We start from the raw sequence: 18,238 nt of genomic DNA, 5'->3' as shown, positions 1-18,238 counted from the left end.
CAATAACATCTATATTTGAAATAAATTGCACAATAACTTGTTTTCATAAATATCTCATAAATATTAAAATTACATAAGTTATTAGATACATTCATAGATAAATAAGTATAATGGATACATTGCAAATCATGAATCTTCAATTTTCAAACATTAATTTTAAAAAATAACTTAAAAATGGTTTATTCTTGAAAATTTTAAAATTCACAATTATTTTAACCCTGAGAACGAAAAATTTAGATCAATTCAAAAGTAAAAAAAAATCCCGCCTGTATAGTATAAATGGAATAATAATAAAATTAGAATTACGCATTCTAAATATTGGATTCTAAAAATTTTATAATGATTCTTCAAAAAATTTCTACGAGTGAATTTTATGTTATTCGTAATGTTCATTATAATTTAAATTACAAACAAATAGCACTGTTTCAAGTCAATTTTTAAATTTAATAGATGAAAACCTCTAGTTTACGTCGCCGGCATACTGTATTGGGTTGTGGTTGATATTAAAGCAAGGTCAGTAATCTGCGTCGTGGTAATTGGATCATCAGGTGTTTCATAGGCGCTAAGATGAAATTGAATCAATATCACCAAATAAGTAGTAATTGCTCCTGTCATCTGGGAAAATTTATTAAATTCGCACATTAATAATAAAATATTTATCTATATATTTTTTAACATTATTAAACTTACCGCAAACAATAAAGTAAAATCGACATCGAAAAATCCACACGGTGAAAATTTTACGGTCTGATGCATTAACTGGAGAGAAAATAAATCCACCTATAGAGAAAATCATTTTTAGAAAAAAATAAAAATTATGATAAGTTATTGATAGTAATCAAATCAAATCAATTTATCAATTAAATCGATACTAATCAAATAAAAATCAAAAACAAAACCTTAAGAGGAGCTTGATATTGTGAATGTTAAACGAAAGTTTCGTACAAAGAATGAAAAAGTTGAAATATATTGTGGTAATATCGTGGTAATTAAATAAAATGTTTAAAAATTGTTGAAACTATTTTCTATCAAATGCGGATGTCAAAATATAAGATAACATTAAGAACTTTTTAGTATTCATTCGATACTATTTAAATCGCATTTTCAAATATGAACAATTAATTCGTGAATTAAATAATGCTTGAAAATGTAATTAAGGCCAAGGTTATTGATACAAGCCCAACCTTATAGAAAACTAGTTCATTATGTTGAACGCAATGAACGCAATTTGATATTTTCTATCATATAACTATTGAATTAGAACTCAATAATGCTTAAATTTTTCAACTAGAAAAGAATTGTTTTAACGTGTTTCATTTTCATTAATATTATGTACTGAAGATAATAATATTATCATTTAACTATATAAAACGTCCAAAGAAAATTATGGCTCTTAGTATTTTCATATATTCATATATATATATAGAATATTTAGAGAGAAATAAAACTAAAGATAAAACTCAATGTAGGGCATCACCGCAGCTATTTTGTATCATGTAATGAATAAAGAAATAGTGCAAAATATTTTATAATATTGTTACAATTTTACAACATTCTATTAACAATAACGTAGCGAAAATTATACTTTTTATTAACTTTGTATTTCATATTTTAACCAAATTACTTACAAAGTCTTTATATCTATCGTCAGTTGCTTCTGATTTGATTTTGTGCACTAATGGTCCTGTTTGTTTAGCCTGAAATTTGATTATATATATGTTATATATATATATATATATATATATATATATATATATTAGGGTGGTCCTTAATATGGACATTTTCGAATTTCCTTGCTCCCAAGGGCCCAAATGGTTCCAAATTGATAAAAAACAATTCACTGAAAGTTTTAGCTCTTAATATTGTCTTTTAGATAGAGCGCAATTCAATTGAAGATTTGTATGGAAATAGCATGAAAAAATTTGGCAGAGCATTGAATTTTCAATAAAAAATGACACGAATTTTCACTTTTAATTCATTTGTTGCTAAGTTATACCTAAAAGTTTTTTTTTAATTTTTAAAAATTTTTCCATGCTATTTCCATACAAAGTTTGATTGAATTGCGCACTATCTAAAAGTTGATATTAAGAGCTTTCAGAGAATTGCTTTTTTATCAATTTGGAACCATTTGAGCCCTTGGAAGCAAGGAAATTCGAAAATGTTCATATTAAGGATCACCCTAATATATATATATATATATATATATATATATATATATTATATATATATATATATATATATATATATATAATATTTGGTGCTCTGCCTTAGAAAAAACACTGGCGGCGCTAGACCATGCATGGGGGACGGCGAAATTAGTTTGCAAGGCTGTCCTTTTTTCCCAGTTAAAAAAATGTTAAAAAACAAATTATAGTTAAACTAATATATGTGTATATGAGATTTATTTCCAATGAAATAATTACACAAAATTAGCTTAACAAATTGCATAAGTTAAAATAGACGAACTCTTCAGCAAAAATAGTTGGTTCTCTAAATACATAACCCAAATTAGAAACACACAAAAATCAAATAGTTTTTCTCATCAGAAAAGAACCCGATTTGTCAATTTTATGGTTTATCGACATTTCAAATCATACCGACTAGCTTGACACCTTTTGAACTAGTTGTAGGTATTATTTTGTCTTGAGGCAAACTTCATGATCTTTTCGACACTAGAATCCAAAATACTAGACCCAATCAATAAGAATTTATCTAATTAGATACAATTTTAAACAGTTTCATTCAAAATAGTTTTTTCTTCCAATGCAATTAATTAATTGTTAAAGTTTAATTAATCTATAATTATAATAATTACAATAGAACGTACTCATGACATGACCTGACGGCCCATTATTCCAAACTTTAGCGATTTTTTATAATTAAACCATTTGTCGTAGTCCCATCAAATTTGATGTTAGTTTAGGCTATGATTTCTGTCTATATACAATTTTTACTTTAAGAAAGTTTTTCACTATGAATCACGAGAGAACATCGCGGCTAATCTTTACCAAAAACCAATGGGGACAATAACCAACTGAAAATTTTCAAACAGTTTTTGAATTTTCAAAATTGATTCAGGGTTTTTGTCGAAATCGCAAATAAAAAAATTTACACTTACATATCCAATAGTTTTAGCGTATATATTAATACGATAAATAAAATTAAAAACTAATTCTGTTTATACTTACCTCATTCACCGTCATGTGGCAAGATGCACATAATAAAATCAATGGGACAATTGCAGGCAAAATCCAAAGTGCTGATGCGATAGTATACAAATCGTTAACAAACTTAGTATTTGTCAATATTGTAAATACTAAATACAGTTGTCCAGTAGTTGATATAAATGCAACTGCAATATTTGCCAGCATGGAATAGCTAAAGGACTATATCAAAAAGTATATTAATAGAAAGATAATTCATTGTTAAAAAATAGTTTAAAATTACATTTAATTTTTTGGCAATTTTTAACTTACCATACCACAAGTTAAATAAAACGCAAAAACATAAATGATGTTTTTTTATGTTTGGAGCACAACTAGTGTGAAATTTTTAAAAAATAGAATTTTCAATTTTTCCATATTTCGATAGGTTATACCTTTAAAAATAACATACCAAAATTTTAAATCTATATCTTAAACAGTTTTTGAGTTATAGCCTTTTAAAAGATTATATATATAGTAACTAATATAAGATTCATTTTATCTTTAAACGCGTTTTTCTCGAAACAGCATTTTCCGAATTTGCTGCAGTGATTACTCAAAAACAAATGATCCGATCACTATCAAATTTTTCTATTCTCCGTAAAATGAACTACCTATTTTTTGATCGGATCAAAAATCGAATTTTGGCAGTCCAAAATCGCCCAAAATTTTGGGTAAATTTGCCTTTTTTTAAACGCCGCCATTTTGTCAATTTTTGATTTTTTCTTTTATCGTAGTTCATTTTACAGACAATATTATCTAGTTTAATGAGATTTTTTTTGTAATTTCATCCACATAGAAGGTCGGATCACTGCAGCAATGAAGGGCCTTTTTTCGCGCCATTGGAGATCGACGATAACTTAAAAAATATTTAATTTTTTTCTTCAAAAATTTTACTATGAATTCTTAAAACATGTGTAAATATATTCCTAAAGTTTTGAAATGATTAATAAAGTATTTTTTTTAATATAAATTCCCAAAAATCACCTTTGTTTAGGCGGTTATACTAGTTGTGCCCCTTAAGTTTCAAAGCTTTCTAAATCATGTATGCGTGTATTCTATTGTATAGGGATAAAAAAAAATTGAGATAAGAAAAAAAAATAGTCAATGTTGATAACCATAGTAATTAACAGAATTTTGATACTGGTTTTAATGGTTTGCATAATTTTTATTAATTTTCACATAGCATAGTGCTAATATTAAATTAAGTTTCAAAAGTGCACTTCCAAAAATTTCAAATCCATCAAATGAGAAATTTTCCTACATAATTCTTAAATTTATTGAAAATTTATTCGTAATTATGATTGGTGAAATTCACCACGATTAAAAATTAAATTATGTATTAAATACCTACATTTTGAAACTAATGAAATAATTTTAAGATAATTTGATTATAACAATGTGAACAAGCTCTAGGAAAATAGGGTCAAAAAGATAGAAAGAGCGAAAAATCGAAAAATTGAGATCATTGTTAAAAAACTTATTTGTTACAAAATTTACAATACAAAATCATTCCAATCAAACATCGGCTTTAAATTACTTAAATAAAATTAAATAGCTGATAAATTAATTTATAACTTACTTTGTCAATAAGGCCACATATGTCACAAAGCTCATCATGCAGCTCACATAAAAATGCTAACTGGTCTATTAAAGCATTTGAATTTAAAATTTTTGCTTTGTTATAACTTTGGAATACAGGTTTGTAAGTATCAAAATTGGATGGATGGTACAAAACTTCGGGGGCAATAGAATCGGCATCAGTGACATCAATTATTTTAATGTCATTATTGAAATTAGGTAGTGCATTATTTTTAAGATTTTTAGTAAATAATTGGTCAGAATGGGTTATTGTTGTAATAGTATTTTTTACAAGAGGTGGAGTTTGTTTTGTAACCGTTGTAAAATTTTTTGTACGATATTCCGCAGATTTTTCTTGTTTTTGACATGATTCACTTAATTTGCGCAATTCATTGTTTATTATGCAAAATCGTAGTCTCATTATAAAGGCCATATTAATCATTTGAAAATATCGCAAACCTGATGATCCCATGGGAAGAGCGTATGTTATCCATACCGGAACCGAATTTACATCAAAACGGATCATGTAAGCATACAATATTGTATTAATCAACAAAGAATACGTTATCAAGCCAGAAAGAGTTGAATTATACAAATTTTTCGCCAATAATCATATCGAAAGTCATGTTTGATTCGTTTTATGATAATAGCATCGAATTCATATAAACGTCTCAATGCTTCCATTAATGAATTCTTAGCAAAACTGATTCTATCCATGTTGCTGTTTGGGCCATGAATGCGCCTATTATTTGAAAACAATCGGTTGTTGTTTCAATACTATTATTGGCTTGAAATTTATCTGAGAAAAACCTATCCAAGGTGGCAAGATAGAAAACATATGTATTCAAACAAACTAAAGTCAATGGTAAAATATTATATATCCAAGAAGTGATAATTTTATGCGTTTTTAAACGAAATGTTGCTGTTCCCATCATTAAACATATGAGAAAGAATGGTGTTACAGAATTGTAAATTGTAGATTGTTGAGTCATGGCTCTCTTCTTTTATCGAAATAATCACTAATTTTATTCTTTATCAAATATAATTTAAAATTAAAAACTTAATTTGATCGAAAATAATACTGTCAACAATACACTCTGATTACAATCACACTTTGATATTTTATCTATTAAAATTTATTTAATATTACTTCTAAAATCACACCACTCTCTTCTATGAAAGCGCTTAGATACAAAATGCTTTAATTAAGTATATATTGAACTTTGCATATCTGAGTCTTCAATGGCTCTGTTTCATATATTCATTTTCATATAAAAGCGTCCCCAAAAATATATATATATATATATATATATATATATATATATATATATATAAATATATATATATATATATATATATATACATATATCATAAATTTATTATATAAAGTAATAAAATTAATTCAATGTGACTTTACCGCAAGCGCGATGCGCGAAGATCAATAATGTCAAACAAATTACCTGCTTAATTAATGAGTCCATTAATATAATTGGTAATAAAATACAAATGTATTGATCTGGTATTAATATTGATATCGTAAAAAATTCAAAATAAGCAATTACCCATTACATAATTTGGATTTGTAAGAAACATTTTACTGGATGACAAATGAGAACAACTTTTAAAAAGTATGGAATATTTAAATTTTATATACCTTTATAAATTCTAATAAAATTAAAGACCTTTTTTAATACATTTTACTTCAGTGCAAGCTTTTCCAAACAAATTTAAAATATCAATAAAAGTTTTTGAAGTATAATCAAATTTAAAATATTTGTTTTATTTTTTTACCTAATTTAAAACTTTATACTAATACAGAAACATAGAACTTATCAATTGAGATAGCCACATATTTTTCGAATGTTAGCAAATTATTTTAAATTGAAAAATATATTTTGAATTTTAAACCATATTCAAACTAGTGATAATACACACATCTGATAGAAACAGTTAGTTATTATATAGGATAGGGCGGGGCACAAAGAACCAATTTGACTTTTAGTCAAACCCAATGAACTACGTCACAACACATAACACGTATCAAATAAATAACTATCAAACTATGTTCAGTAAAATTCCCAGTTAATGACTAATTATAGAATAGTGATTTTTTACTATTTTTATAAAATTTGTCATCTGTTCCTTTGTACCCACAAAATGAGACAGCCAGGGGGCAAACATACCCAAAGTTTTATTTCTAACTTTAAAGAGATTTTACAATATAATTACTACATTCAACCGATGCTAAAGGAATAATAAAGGATAAATTTCATGAGCATATTTTTTACAAAGATAACACTGTATATAACTCTAATCTAGTATTTTGACAGAATTGTTCATCAGTAGAGTTCGAATAAATCTTAATTTATTTTATCTGTTGTAAAATTGCTTTTTTTAACTCAATACTTCTTATTTACTATTTTTTTATTGTTTACATCTTTGCCAGGGTGAAGGTTCAGTTGGTCTTTTTTACCCACGCTATGAATTTAAAGACCTTTTTTAATAAATTTTACTTCAGTTAATTAGCTTACCCACGCGTAAGCTATTATAGAAGTTATATAAAAACATCTATTGAATTTAACTAAAAAATAACAATACCTACATGAATTCGGCAACAAACATTAACTTTGTTCATTTAATTTTAATTTAATTTTAAATGAACCAAATTAAGTGACCTAAGTATATAAAATGTAGTGTTACTACATAATGTAAGTCTAATTCGTTGTATACATGTATCTCATACAATTTCAATAACAAAAGCATATAGATTATCAGAACATGTGACATTTAAAAGTTCAGAGATTTATATATAATATTTAATCTTGAACAAAAAAATTTAATGATCCTAATATGTACAGGCATATTTTATTTGTGTTATATTTAACAGTCTTGAGTATGGTCACAGGGGAAATGAAGCCAAAAAAAAAAGTTGTCGGTGGAATAAGCACAAATATTGCAAAATACCCATTTACAATATCATTACGAAGTAAAGAGGAGTAAGTATTTTTTTTTTAAATAAAATCTGATAACTTAATCTACGGCGTTTACAAGAACTATCTTGTAATTGTGAAATCAATTTTAGATTACGATACTGAAGAATATAATTTTTAAGTAGCTGTGGACCAATAATTATATAGAAGGATGGCGTTGAAAATATTTGTTATATATAAAATACCTTTTTTTAGGCAATTCTTTTATCATTTTTGGAGTAAATTTGTCCATACCCGACGAAGATCTGTTTTTCATCTTTTTTATTTCACATAAGACATCATTTAGTGAAAAATGCCCTAACGGTGTTGAATGAATGGGTTGATTTACGAAATTGTTAATTAAATTATTCTGGAAAATATTTCGAGCGCTAAAATGCAACTTAATAAGATTTAATTCACATAGAACCGATTGAATTTTTATTCTGGAAAAGATGTATAAAACAAACAAATAGTCAATAAAAAGTTAATTAGTTATTCCAATTCTGCTGATGAATATTTCTGGCAAAATACCATATCTAGGTTATATGCAGTACTCTATCTTTGTAAAAAATGTGCCCATGTGCCATGTGCCATGAACATTAGTACGGAACCCATATAATTGTACACAAAATTTGTATCTATTATTATAATCTTTATAAAATCTAACATTCTAAAGTCTAACATTCAGTTTTGACCGCCAAATGGCATTATTTTTCACTTTTTTTATTCTACAAACAAATCACCATTTGTTCATTTCGTCAATACGAGTAAAATGTTGTTTGAATTATTTAAATCGGACGCTCCGTTATCGCAAAAACTAAAATACCAATTTTGGCACTTTTTTCCCGTATCTCCGAAACGGCTTAGACCTGCCGTTGCCAAAAACTAATCAGCACGTCTCCTTATCAGTAGGAATCAAAATCAAAATTATTCAAATCGGTTAATCCGTGTTGGCAAAATCGTTGACAAAAACTATCCGCACACACACACATACATCCATATTTTCTAAGGTATGTCAAAATGTTCAGAAACCTCTAAAACGTAAAGATGTATAAAAAATTTCATTTTCGTTTTTTGCGATTACTATAACTTACCCTACGGGAAGTTAATATTTCATTTATAAAATAAACTGATGATAAGTCTACTTAAAAAATAGACTTATCGTCAGCTTATTTTATAAATACTATAGATATAATGTTTGCATAAATAAATTGATATTATAGTCATATGTGTGGTGGAATACTAATTAAAGAAGATTGGATTTTAACAGCTGCGCACTGTTTAATGATGGCCTCCGAATGCTACATGAAGCTGAGAAAAGCTATATTTTATCAGGCACTTGCAGGTAACTAACACGATATTTCTCTAAAAACTTCAATTGGTAATGATTTTAACTGTTTACCATAAATCATTCATTTATTATTCAAAATTATAACTATTAATTTCGTTTTTGACCATAAGATTTCACTCGATAGTTAAAAGGTGTGTGATATTTTTTCTATTGATGAATTGTTTTAAATTTGTAATTTACATACTAGTATAATATACATAAAATTATCCAAATAGCATTAATAAATTCAACTACAGTGTATAATATTTTCTAAAAGTAGGACAAACTTTAATGGGTTCTTTAACTAAAGGTAGTTAACATTAACTATTGATCATGGTGTAAAATATCATTACCATACGAGCAAGTTTTAAAAAACATGTAATGTGAAACTTATTGAAGTTTATATTTATTAAAAGCACTATTTATAACATTTGCTATATTTAGATCATAATATGTTTTCAGGTACTACATTTTCTGATGATAAAACGAAAGTTGGCCAAATAAAACAATGCATTTATTTCTATACACATCCTGAATATGATCCAGAAACTCTTATGAACGATATAGGCTTGGTCCAAATAGAGAGTCCTTTCCGAACAGGAGAAAATGTACAAGTAAGATTATACATAATATATTTTTTTATTTTTTCTAGTAGAGGCAAAGAAATTTTTTAAAAACAAATTAATTAATGAATGTTTATTAATTAAAAGTGTTGATAATTTAATGTTTTTTTTAACAAAAATTAGTTTTTTATAAATTTTGTAAATCGCTGAAAACTGTATTAATTTGTTTTAACATTTTTATAAATTTGAAAACTGCAATTATTTTTAAAAAAAATTAAATTTTAAGAAATCTTAATTATTTTGAATTTTAGTATATTTGATAAATCAGCTGCAAGATCAAAGAATTTTTCTGATTTTTTAAGATATGATTTTTAACTGTTTATTAAAAAAATAAAGTCTCCGCTTTTAATGAATACTAATCAATGTGAATTGCCATTGATGTCTTTCAAGAAACTTATAATTTCTATAATTGTATCAATTATACTGCAAGAAAAAGCGCTTGGGTGTACTAAAAGTGCGGCCCATTATTTCCATCTTTAATGAATTTTTATAATTAAACCACTTGTCGTAGACGCATAATATTTTAGGATCTACGACATTATCATTCGTTTTGAAAAATTATAAACTCTATCGCTATAAAAATTTATTACAATCGTAAAAAAATTATACTTACTAATAGTTATACTAATGCCAATTAACAGTCAATGAAATGCCAATGAAAGGTCAAATTTTGGCTCATATGCACACATACTTTTTCCATTTATATAGTTATTAAATCGGATTTTCTGGCGAAAACATTAACTTCTCCTTCGGGAAGTTAATATTCATCTAAGTTTCTTCAATCATTGACCAGATTTTTTACAGCACCTAATCTAAATCAATAGGCTTGATATTTACAAAAAAAAATCGTTCTGAACAAAAAACAAAATCATTATTCAGTTTAGATTATAAACCAAGTTTTGCGGACCAACTTGGACAGAATTTATGATTCTCATCTTATAACTTGTCACAAATATTGGATTACATAATTGTCAATTGGCCTTGCAGTAAAACACTAATTAATTATAGTATCGACACACAGAACAAATTGGCAGTAATGCACTGAAGCAATTGAAAGACACTGTTACAAAAATTGTTTGCAAAAACCAATTCAATGATGCTGAATACAGAATCAACTTAAATAAATACCTCAAAAAAAATTCTATTAAAAATCAAATTTATTTATTAAATTAAAAATCAATTAAACTAGTCGTGTATGACATCGTGCCTTAAGGCAAACTGCTGGAACTTCCCGCACCTTAATAAATTATTCGAGGAATATTAAATGTTTTCAAATAGATTATTATAAATAATGTAACTTTCATTATTCTTATTGTATAAAAATTGAATGAACAAAACTTAATCAATCGGATTTAATATGAAAAACATTATAACATATTTCTAAGTATTTAATAAACTGAATTGCAAAGTGAAAATAATTTATTTGAAGTCTACAAGTGACGTTTAGAACTTTTGTTAGATATTTAAAAAAAAATACTTTTGAAAATGAAAAAAAAAGATTTAAAAATAATTTCTTTACCCAAAAGCAAACGTTTCGCAAAAAATTTTTTAAATCATTCAAATCGGATGCTTAGTTTTCTAAAAAACTGCCATTTTTTTTCACTTTTAGCTCTATATCTCCGAAACGTTCCTGCCTTTGCCAAAATCTAATCCCCTCTTCTCAACATCATTACAAATCGAATGTTTTTTCAATCATTCAAATTGGTTAATACATTTTCTTAAAAACTGACATTTGTAACACTTTTTGCTCCATATCTCCGAAGTCGCTGAACCTGTCTTCGATCTTTTTTGAACCATTCAAATCGGTTCATCCGTACGCCCGAAATCGACGACGTAAAATTGTCTCCACACATACACACGCACACGTCCATTTTTTCTGAGATATGTCAAAATGTTCAGAAGCCTCTGAAACGTAAAGATATGCAAAAATTTTCATTTTCGATTTTTGGCCCATTACTATATAACTTACCTTACGAGAAGTTAAAAATTTTTGGCAGTAATTAGTGAGTGCTTCTTAAAAGTTAACAGACTCGTATTGGTGCATCAAGAAAATTGTAACAAAATATTGATTGATAAATTTGAAAACATCATTTCTATCATAAAAAAATATTCTAATAAAAGTAAACAAGATTAGCATAAAATTCCTTAGCGGGTAAAATTACGTGTTTTCTACACGGTCAATTAGATACTGCCTCTCTTAGAGACTTTTCATAATCATCAGCATTATACGTTTTTTATCTATATGATAAACAGCAATAAATATTTAATTTAATACTACAAAATAATTTGTTTTATTATGATAAATATAACCAATGGTGGTTAACTTGATAAAGCAGTAAGTGATTAATAATATTAATAAATCAATAATTCCCAGGCCTACAAAAAATTCATTTTGTTTGGTGCATCAAATGTAAGAGCCGATTCTTATAGTATTTTTTGCGCTGATTTCAAATTTGCAAGCCATTTTTTGTATCAGCTCTAGTTTTGAATTCGGAAAGAAGTTGCCGAAACCAGGTCCATTGTAAGTAGTTACGGAAAAAAACTTTTTACAGTGTCAACTAATGTCCCAACTAAGGCCGAATGAGTCTTGTAAGTTTGTATGTACGAGTAGACATATATCATTAAAATAACATTCTGAATAGTATTACTATTTTCTACTTTCATTCCTTATATATCATATATTTCATATCTTGAAAACTAAAGCTCATAAAAAAACCAATGTCATTTTTTAAATCAGCGCCCCAAATATACTAAAAAACAGCATTAAAATCGTTTGCACCATTTTCTTTGTTGGCCTGTGAATTAATCAATTGTACATCTAAATTTCAGGTCGCAAAAATATCCAACTATTACGAGAAGTATGCTGGTGATGATGTGCCTGAAAATACTAATGAAATTGTACAGTAGTTGGCTGGGGGTCTCTCGGAAAAAATGTTAAGAACCATGTGACAACGCTTCAAAAAGCCAATTTGGATGTTCTACCAATAAGAATATGTAAAGAGAAACTTAGTGAGTACATAGTTCCTGACAAGGATATGTGCTTACTATCAGCAACTGTACAAGGTAATTAATACTATGATAATTTTTCATGTTATCAAATTATTCAACTATCAACTATGAGTAACTTCCAGATGTATATAAAATATCAACTTAATCAATAAGAATTGAGATTTAGCAACTATTTCATTTTTATGATTTTTACTACCACTTTCGCACTATTTTAGGAGTTGTTGTGTACAATTTACTTTATATTGACAATTAATTATGAAGAAACGGTTCTTAGGTTTTTTATCAAAATCTAGTCAGCGTAATTTTCACTTGGAATCTTTCGAACATATCATAAATATGAAATCTGAGAGAAAAGTGATGGTTAATGAAACTTATTGTTAGTAAAAATCAAAGATGCCTTTTGAAACGGAACCTTCTAACATTCTATTTTAATTCCGGGCAAATTTTTGCACAGCAAGTACGAAATAACTTCGCTTATATAAATCATAACGTTATATACATTATGAGAATCTTATATTCACAATATTTTGTTAATAAGTGAAGTAAGTTAATAATTTTATAATTTTTTTCCCAGGTTTCTTGTTACGGGGACTCAGGTGGCCCAGTGGTTTGTGAGATTTCTGAAGTCGAAGCGATAGTTTTCAGGATCAACTGGAGACTTTGATTGTGCCATACCTCATTTGCCGTATCTCTTTGTACGAATAATGCCATATGAAAATTGGATACATAATATTATAGAAAATAAGCCCAAATGAGCAATGATGATATACGTTATTCAAATAAAACTAAATGCACTAGCTACGATAAGGGATTTCAAGGAAAGCATGATACAATCAATGAAGGAAATAAAGGAAATCATTTCTGCAGCAACATGAATTTCGTCGTTGTTATTCTACTTTTATATATATTCTTAAATATTATATAATATAAGCTATCAAAAAAGCTAGATGTTATGATTAATATATTTAAATATAGTTCGAATAAAAGTTCAGTTGAATCTTTGAAGTATTTATTGGTTTTACTCAAAAATATATTCATAAAACATTTCGTCGTATTTTTTCCCAGAATTCGGTTTAGAATCTTTTATTAAGATTTTATTGTATTTTGTTAAGAGTTACATATATTTTTAACTTCCCGTAGGGTAAGTTTTTGTAATCGTCCAAAAATCGAAATTAAAATTTTTGCATTTCTCGACGTTTTGAAGGTTTCTGAACATTTTGGCATACCTCAGAAAAAATGGATGTGTGTGTGTGTGTATGTATGTATGTATACAATTTTTTGGGCGCACGGATCAACCGATTTGAATTGTTCAAAAAACATTCGATTCCTATTGATAGGGAGATGTGCTGATCAGTTTTTGGCAAAGGCAGGTCCAGCAGGTACGGAGATATAAAGCAAAGAGTGCAGAAATAGAAATCGAGTTTTTGAGAGAACAGAACATCCGATTTGAATGATCTAAAAAGCATTTATAGCGGGTTGTCAACACGCATCGCGGCTCGTCAACACGCATCACATGTTCTGGACAGATGGCCCATATAGTGACAGCACTGAGAAAAACAAAAGGAAATTCAAGTGTCAGATCGTACTTGGTTTTTGTTTCTCCCTAATAGTTTTTGCTAAAAAATGTATGATTCTTAAAACCTTTCTTTTTAATTATAAATACGAAAATACCAATAACATTTATTAACGATTAGTATGACAACACATAGTGTCGTGGATATTAATCATATATAAAATAAACGAAATATAAATAATATTTTATGAATTTATTATTGTCTATCATTTTGGTATTTAATATGGACCACACCTCCATACATTCAATTTGTAATGATTGGGAAAAAAGATGATTTTGCAGAAGCAGGCTCAGCCATTTCGAAGATACAGAGTTAAATGTTGCACAAAATGGCAGATTTTGAAAGAACTAAGCGTCCGATTTAAATGATTCAAAGAACTTTCTGCTTGTTTTAATAAAATAATTGATTTTGGAAAAAAAATTGTTGATTTTAATTTTAAATTCTGACTAAAGTTCTAATATACTTTAAACAATAATAAAATATAATATTTATAATAGGATAATAATTTATATATTCATTTATATAATTTCTTATATATAGACAATGTTATAGTATTTATTTATAATAGTCTATTTGAAACATTTAATATTCCTCGAATATTTCGTTACGGTACGGAAGTTCCAGCAATTTGCCTTAAGGCACGATGCCATACACCCCACTAGTTTTATTTGTATCAGAAAAGATTATTATTGTTTAAATAATTGTCAAAGTATTCAAAGATTATACTAATATAAATATGTTATTGCAGTATTCGTTTTAATCAAGACCCGCTTTCTATAAAATAACTCGATATCACACGCTCCATAATTTTCACTTTATTATAATATTGCGTTTGGTCTTGCACTACGTTATTGCAGAAACTCGTTACATAAATCATAGAGTTTGGTCGAGCACCCCCCAAAATAACATGTATTCATTTACAACCCTTATGCACATGCAATGCGCCGTCAATTTCCAACTGTGAACACACCCATCTTGCAAATTCGAATGGAAGCATTCCTTTTCAAAAATACCGCACAATGCATTCATACTACATTGCCTTCACCAATTGAATCAAGCCTCTGCCAGCCAAAGTCAATCCCTTCTTTTATTTGTAACAATCCCTATCAAACCTTAAATTCCCCTACCTCTCAAAAACTATAATGGGGCATTCCTACTAAAGTGTCACTTACAAATTTCGATGATTAGTATTGATCGAGACTGCAAACGCACCGGAATATATTTTAGCGAAATGGAGATTAGATTTGAAACACCTTCGACGTGTAGTTCGAATATTTTTAGACCTTGGATTAGTAGTGACAAACAAAAAACTTGTGTAACAGTGCCAACGAAAGGTGATAACAATAGTCAAATGGTAGAATCGACATGCAAATTGACATCAAACTGTGGAAAGCCATTCTCAACTAATTTACCAAACCATGATCCTAGAACTGCAGGGTATCATACATCAGCTTTTCAGCTATGGCCTTGTCCAGAATTTTTGCCAGATCCGCATTTACCGGCTCATTATTTTGAGAACGTTCAATTGTCATATATGATTAGTCAACATCTTCAAGAGGAAAAGTTGTCGAAAGTATTTCGCGCACGAAAACAAAGACCACGAAAGTTCAAGTGCCCCCACTGCGACGTCCGCTTTTCCAATTCCGGACAGCTTAGAGGACATGTACGAATTCATACCGGTGAGTTCAATTTTTATATATTCAAATAAAAGGACATTTTATTATTTTTTATTTATAAATATAATATAAGTGTTGGATAAAAGTTATTAGTTGGGATTCGTGCTGATTAGTGGTGTTAAAAATCGGCCAGGGCGTTTCTTCGTAATTAACAGTTATTTTTTTCTCTTGGCGATCTTGATGAATACTTTTATGATGGGGTTCATGGTCACAAAGAACATCCTAAAATATAATATCCCTGTGAAACTATACAATTTTAAAAGCTTAGCTCAATAAAGTTTGATATACCGATTGCAAAAATTTCAAAGCCGTTTGTTGGAAATCTAATTTGCGTTGATTAATTTCACGCGATCGATTGAACCATTGTTTTAGAATATGCAAAAAATTCTTTTACGTTTTCACACAAAAGCCAGAACTGATTTTGAAAATTTAAAAACTGTTCAAATGGTATCAGTTGGAGATTGTGCTTATTAGTTTTTCGCGAAGTTCGCTGGGTAGTTTTTCTCATAATTAACTAAAAAAAATTTTGGCTTTGATGAATTTAATAAATGTTTTTGTGGGGATAGAGATCCTGGTCTTAACAAACGTCCTGAAACATAATAGGCTTACGAAAAGTGGTTTAAATAAAAATTGATTTACATTTAGAATAATGAGCGTTTTTAGGAAATATACTGTGTATGTTCAAAGCACATATTAACGCATTATAATTAATACAGTCACATATATTATAAATCTTTGAAAGATATCAGTTGGAAAAAAATAGTTAAAATAGTTCCCGTACCTTAATGACATATTTGAGAAATATTAAATGTTTTCAAATAGATTATTATAATTATTTGAAGTATTACAAGTAATATTTAGAACTTTAGCGAGAATTAGAATTAAAATCTGAATTATTTTTCGATATTCAATAATTTTTTTTAATTAAAAAAATTTAAAAAAAAATCCTAAAGCAATCGTTTCGTCAACACAAGCAGAAAGTTTTTTAAATCATTGAAATATGATGCTTAGTTCTCTCAAAAACTACAATTTTTGGCACATTTAGCTTTGTATCACCACTTCTCACAATTATTACGAATCGAATGTTTTTTGGATCATTCAAATCCGTTCTCTTAAAAACTAACATTTTTAGCACTTTTTGCTCCATATCTCCAAAGCCACTGGACCTGTCTTTGCCAAAAACTAACAGCACATCTCCCTATCAATAGGAATCGATTGCTTTTTGAATTCTTCAAATCAGTTCATCTATACGCCCGAAATCGTCGACGGAAAATTGTCTCCACACATACACACACACATACATTTATTATGAGGTATGCAAAAATGTTCAAAAACCTCTGAAACGTGAAGATATGCAAAAAAAATGTTTTCGATTTTTGGCTCATTACTACAACTTACCCTACGGGAAGTTAATTAACTATTGATTAACATCTGGCTTTAAGACAAATGCATTGGCCTTTACTATGTATTGAATTTTTTTAAAAAAATATTTATTATTTATTTATTTGATATAATTCATACATACTCTCAGTCAGACAATTGTTCTGGTATGAGAGATCACAGCAATTATAACAAAATATAATCTAAATTTTGTGTAACAGACTTACATTAAGACATCTATATATTTTTACTTATTACTATTATACACACATATATACACAGAACGCTTGCGTACATACATATGTACTAATACTTAATTGTAATTAATTTTTACAGAACAGAAGTAATATAGTATTTAAAATAAGGAATTTTATCTCATTTATTTCATTTATGTATTATGTAATTTTTTCAGTTTAATTTTGAAACTGTTTAGGTCCGTCATTGTCTTCAGTGCGTCCGGTAGTTTATTGTAAAAGCACTTCTCAGAGGACTTGCAAGTCCTTTTACTAGTTTTTGCATGTTTCATGTGGAAGTTTCGGTTTTGTCTCGTTTGATGGTCGTGTATTATCCTGGTTTGTCTCTATTGTGGTTCAAGTTTTGATTTTGTTATTTTTTATTTTGAATATTAGTATACATTTTTCTATTTCTATTGTTTTGTGTAGTAGCATGTTTTTTGTCTTTTGTAGAAGTTCTTTTGTCGGAGTAAGGTAGGGATAATTGTAATTTAATGTAAAGAATAATCTATCAATGCAGATAATAATATTGTCAATTAAATGTCAACAATTGGCTTATTTCAGGAGAACGTCCGTTCCGTTGTGACAATTCGCAGTGCGGGAAGACCTTCACGAGAAACGAAGAATTGACGCGGCACAAAAGGATACACAGCGGGATTC

At 28.0% G+C, this 18,238-nt stretch overlaps 2 protein-coding genes across 2 annotated transcripts; one reads left to right on the top strand and one right to left on the bottom strand.

The window, feature by feature from the left end:
- Nucleotides 1-465: 465 nt before the first annotated feature.
- LOC113385754 (gustatory receptor for bitter taste 66a-like) lies at nucleotides 466-3,316 on the bottom strand. Its single transcript, XM_026623592.1, has 4 exons — nucleotides 3,189-3,316; nucleotides 1,629-1,697; nucleotides 691-780; nucleotides 466-615 (listed from the first exon to the last, which is right to left on the bottom strand). The coding sequence occupies exons 1-4, from the start codon at nucleotides 3,201-3,203 to the stop codon at nucleotides 466-468; spliced, it is 324 nt and encodes a 107-aa protein (XP_026479377.1). The 5' UTR covers nucleotides 3,204-3,316.
- A 4,363-nt stretch (nucleotides 3,317-7,679) lies between these two features.
- Nucleotides 7,680-12,613, top strand: LOC113385753 (trypsin-like). The gene is made up of 4 exons (XM_026623591.1): nucleotides 7,680-7,780; nucleotides 8,977-9,098; nucleotides 9,546-9,697; nucleotides 12,536-12,613. The coding sequence occupies exons 1-4, from the start codon at nucleotides 7,680-7,682 to the stop codon at nucleotides 12,611-12,613; spliced, it is 453 nt and encodes a 150-aa protein (XP_026479376.1).
- Nucleotides 12,614-18,238: the final 5,625 nt, after the last annotated feature.

The sequence above is a fragment of the Ctenocephalides felis genome, unplaced genomic scaffold, assembly GCF_003426905.1.
Source record: "Ctenocephalides felis isolate EL2017-DRISC unplaced genomic scaffold, ASM342690v1 CF-g0.4_SCAFFOLD_03571, whole genome shotgun sequence".
Taxonomy (NCBI): Eukaryota; Metazoa; Arthropoda; class Insecta; order Siphonaptera; family Pulicidae; genus Ctenocephalides; species Ctenocephalides felis.
Note: the sequence above shows the minus strand (reverse complement) of the source record. Positions and strands in the feature narration are given on the sequence as shown.

Coding starts and splice junctions, on each gene's coding strand:
- LOC113385754 (XM_026623592.1), bottom strand. Junction 781..1,628: donor ACGATAGATATAAAGACTTT/GTAAGTAATTTG, acceptor TTTTCTCTATAG/GTGGATTTATTTTCTCTCCA. Junction 616..690: donor ATTTTACTTTATTGTTTGCG/GTAAGTTTAATA, acceptor AAATTTTCCCAG/ATGACAGGAGCAATTACTAC.
- LOC113385753 (XM_026623591.1), top strand. CDS start 7,680: ATGGTCACAGGGGAAATGAAGCCAAAAAAAAAAGTTGTCGGTGGAATA. Junction 7,781..8,976: donor TCATTACGAAGTAAAGAGGA/GTAAGTATTTTT, acceptor TTGATATTATAG/TCATATGTGTGGTGGAATAC. Junction 9,099..9,545: donor ATTTTATCAGGCACTTGCAG/GTAACTAACACG, acceptor ATATGTTTTCAG/GTACTACATTTTCTGATGAT.